General features: G+C 42.2%; 1 protein-coding gene across 1 annotated transcript; it reads right to left on the reverse strand.

The window, feature by feature from the left end:
• Nucleotides 1–179: 179 nt before the first annotated feature.
• On the reverse strand, nt 180–4,650 carry LOC116218984 (cytosolic phospholipase A2 gamma-like). Its single transcript, XM_031561757.1, has 8 exons — nt 4,555–4,650; nt 4,150–4,243; nt 3,675–3,817; nt 3,310–3,511; nt 2,677–2,788; nt 1,807–1,953; nt 1,542–1,631; nt 180–229 (listed from the first exon to the last, which is right to left on the reverse strand). The coding sequence occupies exons 1-8, from the start codon at nt 4,569–4,571 to the stop codon at nt 180–182; spliced, it is 855 nt and encodes a 284-aa protein (XP_031417617.1). The 5' UTR covers nt 4,572–4,650.
• Between the last annotated feature and the right edge of the window lie 5,589 nt (nt 4,651–10,239).

A 10,239-nucleotide genomic window follows, 5' to 3' on the forward strand; every position in this document is an offset into this window, starting at 1 on the left:
CCTTTACGGTAGTATGTGAACCTAGACTAAAAGTCAAAATATGTTTTGAGGCCAGCAGAATGGATTATTGTTAGAATCTCTATACTGATGATTATACTGATGATCTGATGATCTGATGATCTCTATACTGATGATCTATATATTGTTGTTCTAATGCCATGTTCACATATATGTCATTCTCAAAGCTCTTTACCTGATGTTGGCGTTGGCGTTGAGTTATCTTGCATCCCTGTCAGACAAATGAAAATAGTAAGATGGCAAGCTGGCGGGGGGGGGGGGGGGGGGCAAGACAAGCCGAGTAGCACAGTGGAGGTGAGAGACTGAGACAGAGAGACTGAGGCAGTGAGAGACTGAGGCAGTGAGAGACTGAGACAGTGAGAGACTGAGACAGTGAGACAGTGAGAGACTGAGACAGTGAGGAGTGAGAGACTGAGACAGTGAGAGACTGAGGCAGTGAGAGACTGAGACAGTGAGACAGTGAGAGACTGAGACAGTGAGAGAGTGAGACAGTGAGAGACTGAGAGACTGAGACAGTGAGAGAGTGAGACAGTGAGAGAGTGAGAGACTGAGGCAGTGAGAGACTGAGACAGTGAGACAGTGAGAGACTGAGACAGTGAGAGTGAGAGACTGAGACAGTGAGAGACTGAGGCAGTGAGAGACTGAGACAGTGAGACAGTGAGAGACTGAGACAGTGAGAGAGTGAGACAGTGAGAGACTGAGAGACTGAGACAGTGAGAGAGTGAGACAGTGAGAGAGTGAGAGACTGAGGCAGTGAGAGACTGAGACAGTGAGAGACTGAGACAGTGAGAGAGTGAGACAGTGAGACAGTGAGAGACTGAGACAGTGAGAGAGTGAGACAGTGAGAGACTGAGAGACTGAGGCAGTGAGAGAGTGAGACAGTGAGAGAGTGAGAGACTGAGGCAGTGAGAGACTGAGACAGTGAGAGACTGAGACAGTGAGAGAGTGAGACAGTGAGAGACTGAGACAGTGAGAGACTGAGACAGAGAGACTGAGGCAGTGAGAGACTGAGACAGTGAGAGACTGAGACAGTGAGAGACTGAGACAGTGAGACAGTGAGAGACTGAGGCAGTGAGAGACTGAGACAGTGAGAGAGTGAGACAGTAAGAGACTGAGGCAGTGAGAGACTGAGACAGTGAGAGACTGAGACAGTGAGACAGTGAGAGACTGAGACAGTGAGATACTGAGGCAGTGAGAGACTGAGGCAGTGAGATACTGAGACAGTGAGAGACTGAGACAGTGAGAGACTGAGAGACTGAGAGACTGAGGCAGTGAGAGACTGAGAGACTGAGAGACTGAGGCAGTGAGAGACTGAGCAGTGAGAGACTGAGACAGTGAGAGACTGAGGCAGTGAGAGACTGAGCAGTGAGATACTGAGGCAGTGAGAGACTGAGGCAGTGAGAGACTGAGGCAGTGAGAGACTGAGAGTGAGAGACTGAGAGACTGAGAGACTGAGACAGTGAGAGACTGAGACAGTGGACAGACAGCAAGCTGAGTAGCACAGTGGAGAGAATCATACGCACCAGCCCAGAGTGACCGGATCCAGCCCAAGATGTATGTCTTGATATAGTGCTTGGTTTGGTTCTCGTCTCCAACAACACCTCCACAAATCCCTGCAAAAACACACCACTGCACCATAAGACAACACAAAGCTGTGTGTGTGTGTGTGTGTGTGTGTGTGTGTGTGTGTGTGTGTGTGTGTGTGTGTGTGTGTGTGTGTGTGTGTGTGTGTTCGCATGTGTGTGTGTGTGTAAAATAAGTGAATTAAGTATGTGCAAAAACAAAAACCTTGCAATTGAACCATGTCCATTGGCTTCATCTCTGGGCAATTTTTCACATGCCCTCCCTCAAAATGCCTATTCAGCAGGGAAGTTTTGACAAAAGCCCCAGGTCCTGTGAATCCAACCTCGTGGGGGCTCATCTCAAACCACATCTCTGCAGAGGAAACATTGTTGAAATTACTGTGTCCACAAACAGTCTAGTTTCCCTTTCAAAAGCTGTTTTATAGTTTCCTCTTTTTTTTTAAACACTGATATGAAATTTGATAACCATAATCATCATTTACTTTTACATTTACATTTGGTCATTTAGCAGACGCTTTTATCCAAAGCGACGTACAAAGGAGAGAACAATCAAGCTACATCAAAGGGTGTTCATACTTTTAATGTTAGCCTTTGTTTCTGTTGCTATAACATAATGCAGTTCTGTCCATGGGGGTAACAGCTCCAGAAAATGCTTGAGGAGACCCTCTGATCTCAAACATGTGATTTGAATGTTACTCACTGAAGGTTCCATTTATTGAGGAACTCAAGTTACTGTTTTAAATTTACATTTACATTTAGTCATTTAGCAGACGCTTTTATCCAAAGCGACTTACATATGTGCGACTTACAATGTATACACATTTTACATTTTACATTTACACTGATGGCACACTGCACATCAGGAGCAATTAGGGGTTCAGTGTCTTGCTCAAGGACGCTTCGACAGGGAATCAAACCAGCAACCTTCTGATTACTAAACGACTTCTCTACCTCTGTACCACTGTCGCCCCGTAAGTATAAATTGCAGATCTGAAAATTACAACTCTGGGGGAAATAACCACTCCTCAAAGGGCTTATGCCTTGGACAATTCACACAAAACAAATCTTTTTTCACCTTTTGCTTCCTTCTTGTGAAACAGTGTTCTCTCTATAGCACTGTAGAGTGGGTATGGATTGGCACCATCTTTTTGTCTTTTGCCCTCATCTGACAGGGTCCTAGTCTCCAGCTGATGAATCATAAACAAACACAGCTGGATTGCAAATGCACTCATTCATTCACGCATCTACTCATTAAGTCATTCATTCTCTCATTCACTCACTCATTCACTCATTCATTCATTCCTCCATCCATCAATTCAGTCAGTCAGTCTATCAGTCTGTCATTTGTTTGCTGGTCACACAGTGTGATTGGCTGACTCCGGGCTAAATGTTGTCCTTTTTAACACATCTATGTATGAGACATATTGTATCTATATAATGAAGAACAGTGCATAATTCATTATATTTGTTTGAGCCTCTAACCACTCCAGTCATTTCTCTGACTGCTCTGTCAGAAGCAATTCATGGGTAAGGGTGAACTTGCACAGGAATGGATCCATGACTCTGACGTCACTCTACTGACCCCTGTGTTGCCAAAGAATTGCCTGTCCTGTTTACCATTTGAAGTACAGCCCACAAGTGTGTCCTATCCACCTTCTTGTCCGCTATTTTTTGAGAAACCAAAAATGAAACGTGGCTGGATACTCACTGGCACTCCTTTCAAGGCGCAAATCAGCACGCCCCAGGGGTCCGAGAGGGACAGGTCCCCTTCTGCGTGTCTCTTCCTGAGCCACTGCACGCCTTCCGAAAACGTCACGCCCTTCCCCTCGGACATGCTCAGTAGAAGCCCGCTGGTTGCGTTCGTCACGTTTTTTGACCAATGGGCGTCCGCGTACAGCGAGGACATGGCCCTGTGTGGCATCAAACAGATGCGGAACCAGAATCAGCAGATATGAAGATCGAACGACAGTTGGGGGCAAAATGTGCCAAATGAAAGACAAGAAGAGTGAAAGAGTGCAGTAAGTGCTACTACACTACATACTACTGGTTACTTAGTAACCAAGCGCTACTGACCATATGGATCCAGACACCCCAGCCATGTAGAGAAAGCAGTCCAGAAGATTGTCCTGCCCCAGCTGCCGTAGGACGCCCAGAATGGCGGTGTGCGCCCTCTGCCCTCCACCAGAGGCCAACAGTGCCACACGTGGAAGTTCATCCTGAGCAGAAATGTCATTTGGTGTCATCCACAGATGTGTCTATTCATCTATTCATTCATTGATTCATTCATTCACTTAGTCAGTCAAACAAGTTATTTGTACAAAGGTAAAGCCAGTATCACGATGTTTTAGCAGACATCACAAATATGCTTTAACACACACACAGCAACGCATTTGTGTTTGTTTGTTTTTCATGAACTTTCTTGAACACTTAAAACTTACATCCCTTCTTTTCAAAGGCTTCTGTTTGACCTGCTGTCACCTCTCCAATAAATAAATGAATGAATGTAAAGAATGAAGAAAGGCTGGATGGACGAATTAGTGCCACTCACATGCTTGTAGACTATGTCATGACTGCACAGACAGTTGCCTACTATTTGAAGCCTCTTCTGAATGTAGCTCTTCTCCTCATCACAGAGGTCATGTCTGGAAAGAGGGTGGCACATTTCAGATTTAGAACTCAATCTCTTCACATCAACACTCATCCGTAGCATAGGATGGAGGACAGTAAAGCTGATTCCTAGTTAAAGATACTCTTTGAAAATGTCAACAAAATGATTTTCTAACAATCATAGGAAGCGACATGAAATGTTATATAAGAGTATCTTAAAATTAAGAGAAGTATGTGTGTGCGTGTATATGTGTGTGTGTGTATATATATATCACACACTATCTAAGAACTTAAAAGCATACAATCCCCCACCGTAACACAGATAAGGCAAATCCGGAAATCTCACCTGACCACCACGTCCATGTCAGAAGAACAGCCAGAGGGAGAATAATATGTCAAACAGGAAAATAAAAGGTAAAGAAGGAACTTTGTTCCACCAGAGTAGCTGAAAGCCTGAATAGAGTATTTGAACCTGGAAGTGAAAACACATTCAGTTTAATACTGGCATTTCCCAATGCAAGCAGAACGAGAGGATCTGAAAGCTAGACCAGAATGTAGAGGTACTCACTTCTTAGTTTAGTTGTTGGGGAAATTCCCATAATGCACTTTGCCCTGATTACCCCTTCTTTGTTTTATGCTCTTTGACCTTTCTCCCCATATCAAGAGATAATCAGTTCATCATCAATCAGTTTAAAATTAACTAAAAGTCAATACTAGCTACCACTGCTACTACTACTACTACCACTACTAGTACTGCTACTGCTACTACTACTATTACTAATACTACTACCACCACTACCTCTACTATAACTATTACTATTATTATTATTTGTAGATGAAAGTGCGGTTCAGAGCATACCCCAAGAGATTAGAGATCTGGCACTTACATATCACAGCCGCTTGATGGTGCTGGCACCAGTAGAGGAGAGATGAAAGCTTTATGATGTTAAACTGATAACCAAAGTTGTGCAGGATGCAAAACGACGGGCGATTTATAGTCTAAATGTGGGAGACATTCCCTCCCACCATGTCTGAAGCAAGCTGGTTGGTTCTATGTGTTTGATCAAGGTACGAGCTTCGTCCAGTTTCGTTGTTGTTCTTGTTCAAGACAAACTGCTGGTCCATATGTAGTTACAATGATTTGTTCATCACAAGTATAGACCAAATTAATTTTAGAAAAAGAAAGACAGCCAAATTGATGTTAACCACCATAAGCAAAGATAATAGTATTGAAAGAAATGGTTACCCATTGTTAAATATAAAAGCCAATTAAATCACATTAACTTAAACACATTGTATGCAAAGAACCTGTAAACAAACCCAAATTGAATGAGTGAATGAATAAAGGGATGAGTAGGCGAGAGATAGATGAGAAGAGAGGAGAGAGAGAGATCAAGGAGCCAGCAGAGAGCAGAAGGAGCTCTTGAGGCCTGTTCACACTGCCAAGGATCACTATGAGATAAACTGTAAATACTGTAGTTTTAAATATCACTCCAGCTCATAACAAGGGCAATATCCAGACCAGAAATGCAAAAATATTTAACATTTTTAATTTATTTATGAATGTAGTAAAATTCATAACATAACCAGGAACAACAACTTGCTAGGTATATACCATAAACACATACGTACGTACACACACACACACACACACACACACACAAACAGACACGCGCACGCGCACACGTACACGCACACAGACAGACAGACAGACAGACAGACACGCACACGCACACGTGAGAGATGGCAGAGAGCTGTCTGATCTTGTATGGAGTTGTGACAGAGCACATTGCGTCTGTCACGTAAAGCAGTGGTTTCCCGCCTGAACATGGTCACTGATTATAAAATACGTTCTTATGGACAGATATAATGAACGATGGATTATGTGATTATGATGTTGGGTTTGCTTAGATGTGATATTATGGGTGATTAACACGGGATGGGGGTTTCTGTGTGCACTGATCGGTTTGGCCAAAATGTTTAGCGTTGTACTTACCTGTTGCCTGTGTCTTCCGGGAACGTGGGAGCAAACTGGGATGCAGGACTGGGAACGATTTTCTTCGTTCATTTCGCGCTCCGCGAGGGGAGCGCTCATTGGAGAAGGGGTGTCCATATTGTTTTTAAATAATTATTTAATAAAGTGTTTAAGGGCATTGTTAATAATATAGCATGCATGTATGTATGTATGTAGTGTGTTATGCCAGTATGTGTATAAGTGTAGTGTGTTATGCCAGTATGTGTATAATACCGTGCGAAACTGTTAATTGATTAACGCTTTACAGGAGTGTAAGAAAGTGAGCTCTCACACGGAGCAACAGCAGAATGCCTGCTGCTTCAGAGAAGTGCTCGTTATCGCACTGATCTCAATGTGTCATTTCCCCACTCTCTCTCTCTTGCTCTTGCTCTCTCTCTCTCTCTCTCTCTCTCTCTCTCTCTCTCGCTCTCTCTGCTTCTCTGTTTCCCTCCTTCTTTAATCACTCCTCAGCATAAAGGGAACGGTGCTTTTGAGCCCCCTCCGCCATGAACGAGCTGAGCTTAGAAAAGGAGACACTCTCAAGGTGAATGATACACACACACACACACACACACACAGACCCAGCTGAGGACTGTCCTCGTCTTCCTCGTCTGCCTCGTTGTAGTTATTGTTGGAAGTGTGGATGTAATGTGTTAAAATAGCTGGTATATCCATTCCTATATATACATTTGCTACAACCTCACCCAGCGGTACTCATAAGACAAACACCCTGGCCTGTTGCCCCACTAACCCCTCGATTGGTCACCATTGTGTAGTTCTGTGGTCTGGGTTGGAACACTTCACAGCACAGCATCAACTATATCGCTGAAAGACAAACAACTTGCATTGTGTAGTACTCTGATATCAACTCAATATCAATATCATCTAAATGCCTCAGAATCAGAGTAGACTTCTTAGCTAAACCCGCCTGGCGCAAAATCAAGGATAGAGCTGAGGTGTTTTGGCCTTATCCACTTCTATACAAATGTATCTTCTGTAAATACAATTTTGATGAATAAATTGTGGCCTTGGTCTACTGATATCAGAGATTTGGGTTTTTGGTTCATTAGGTTTCTCTGTCTGCACACAACAGTAAGTAAGCGGTTATCTTGGCCACTTGTTTCAACATTTCATTTGTTATTTACCATTCACACAGTTAACACACAGTGCGTATTGTAATATGAAATAAGATGTACTTTTTTACACACCTGCAACACCCTTGGTCACATGCCGCAGCTGCCAAGCTGATTAAACCATTGTTTACTTCACATTTGCATGGGGTGTATGTTGCAACAGGGTTTAATTAGTGAGCAAGACTTCCTCTTTCAATGAAATGGCTACTGGATACACTGAAGAATGTCTCAGCTGTGTTAACACACAGACATACTGTATACTTTATTTGATTCCACATTACGAGTCAAGTTTCATCAGGAATAACATTTTCTGAACAGACCAGTATATTTAAGTCGTTTAACATTTCATCATGGCTGTATAGTTTTCAGAGAAAGCAGCGTCTTTTCCGTATAAATATGCTCCCAGTGACTGCTGAGATGGGACACGAACTTTACCAGCTATTTGGCCTTTGTTTGGTGTCATCCACTTTGTATTTTAATAATTTTGTACTGTATGAAAGAAGCTCAAGATGTTTTAAACATTTTGACTTCTGTCACACACACACACACACGAAGGAATTACAGTATATCCTGCACGAGAATATTAGGAATATGACAAAGCAGCCACTGTGACCACCAAGTGTGGTCACCAAAATCCCAAATGGTAATCTTATCATGGTGATAAAGCAAAAGTCCACACCCTGGCACTGCTCTGACGCCTGGGGTCAGCAAATCAACTGAGGTGGAAGCAACAGCCACCATTTCTAGTGTGGGATTGGGGGTAGGGCATTGAGAACCAGCTCAGGCAAAGGGTCAGAGAAACTTTACATTAGAAGCCTAATTAATTTACTCTAAGAGCCCAGGAGGTATCCTAAAATAGTATATATGGCTAGAATTTTGGAGGTTTGTGGTTCTGACCTACATCGCTGAATCCGGAGTATGTTCCACATGTTTTATTACTGGAGTATGTTCCACATGTTTCATTACTGGAGTATGTTCCACATGTTTTATTACTGGAGTATGTTCCACATGTTTTATTACTGGAGTATGTTCCACATGTTTTATTACTGGAGTATGTTCCACATGTTTTATGACTGGAGTATGTTCCACATGTTTTATTACGTGTTCCACATGTTTTATTTCTGGAGTATGTTCCACATGTTTAATTACTGTTCATTTACTGGAACAAAGACTTGATGCTGCATCAACTACACACCCACACCTACACACACACACACACACACACACACACACACACACACACACACACAAATACACACATGAACAATGAGCGAAAGAGAAATACTCAATTTGCATGTACAACATGCCCCCTTGTGGCAGCCTTTCAGTGAAAAATCATTTGTCCCCGTGTCTCTGGTCTTAAATGCACAGTGTGTGGTTTTTAAGTGGCATCTATTAGCAGAAATGCATTATAGTATTGATAATTATGTTTTCCATTAGTGTATAAATTACCTGTAACTATGACTCATTGTGCTTTTGTTTGCTTAGAATGAGCCCTTTATAACTACATAGGGAGCAGGTCCTCTTGTTGTCCACGGAATCCGCCATGTTGCACCGCTATGTTTCTACAGTAGCCCAGAAGGGACAAACACACAGACTGGCTTGAGATAGGGCTTATCAGGTTGTTATGGCATTTGACGGCCATTGTAGGTACTCGGATATGCTTGGAAAGGAAAGGGCATTCAGCTGGTTGCAATTCAGGAGAAATACTGACATCACCCATATGGAAAAAGTCTGTAAAATTCATATATGTAAAGTTTTATATAATACATACGATAACAGTGTGTAAACAAACAGTATATAATTATGGCCCCTTTCATATACAGTAGGGCATTATGAAATGTGTTTGCAAGCTCTTTACCATAGATGTATCATGCTAGTATTGTAAGTGTGATTCCTATATGCTATTTACAGACCTTTTCCATATGGGTTCACTCAAAACATTTTATTTTCATTTCATTCTTAAGTAACTCACAATGAATCACTGGTCCTAAGATCGGTCCAGATGTCATCAGCCGACCCAAGGAGTATGGGGCTGTACATCCTATAGTCCTCTAGGTGGCAGCAGAGTAGACTATAAGTCCCTCACATACTATGTTCACACCAGCATACAGATTAAAATAACTGTAAGAATATCTATTATGGCTGAAATCATGTGTTTTATTAAGACATTTCATCTAAATTTCACAAAAGAAACAGACTCGCAATGCACATTAATATACTGCAGCTAAAAAGTAGAGCATGTTGCACCTTCAGAGGAAAGAATTCCTTTTAGTACTTTCAGAGCCCCAGGAATATTTTTTTCCATGAGTGCTGTCTTAACCATCACTCATTTAATTTCCTGAATCTTAATGGGCAGGGTTGGTCACAATGAATGGCTTTCAGATAGTGAGTTTTTCAGTTGAACAGACCATGTTATCATTTCCTATTTCTCAGCTACCAAATCAACAAATCATACATTCAATACTCTTTCAGTTTCTGCCTTTTGAGGAACCATTTTGATCAAGGGCAGAATGAAGGAAATGAAAGCGCTTAATAAAAATAAAGAAATACATAAATAAAATGTAATTAAACTACAACTAAACATATCACTTTATGAAACGCATGGTTACTTAGTGACCAAGCGCTACTGACCATATGGATCCAGATACCCCAGCCATGTAGAGAAAGCAGTCCAGAAGATTGTCCTGCCCCAGCTGCCGTAGGACGCCCAGAATGGCGGTGTGCGCCCTCTGCCCTCCACCAGAGGCCAACAGTCAGACAGAAATGTCATTTGGTTTCATCCACAGATGTGTCTATTCATCCATTCATTCATTGATTCATTCATTCACTTAGTCAGTCAAACAAGTTATTTGTACAAAGGTTAAGCCAGTATCACGATGTT

Source organism: Clupea harengus, chromosome 24 (genome assembly GCF_900700415.2).
Source record: "Clupea harengus chromosome 24, Ch_v2.0.2, whole genome shotgun sequence".
Classification (NCBI taxonomy): Eukaryota; Metazoa; Chordata; class Actinopteri; order Clupeiformes; family Clupeidae; genus Clupea; species Clupea harengus.

Bases quoted from the DNA above. Each gene is read 5' to 3' on its own strand.
- LOC116218984 (XM_031561757.1), bottom strand. The intron at 3,818-4,149 runs GTGAGTGGCACT...ATTTCTGCTCAG, and splicing joins ATGACATAGTCTACAAGCAT to GATGAACTTCCACGTGTGGC. The intron at 2,789-3,309 runs GTGAGTATCCAG...ATGATTCATCAG, and splicing joins GCGCCTTGAAAGGAGTGCCA to CTGGAGACTAGGACCCTGTC.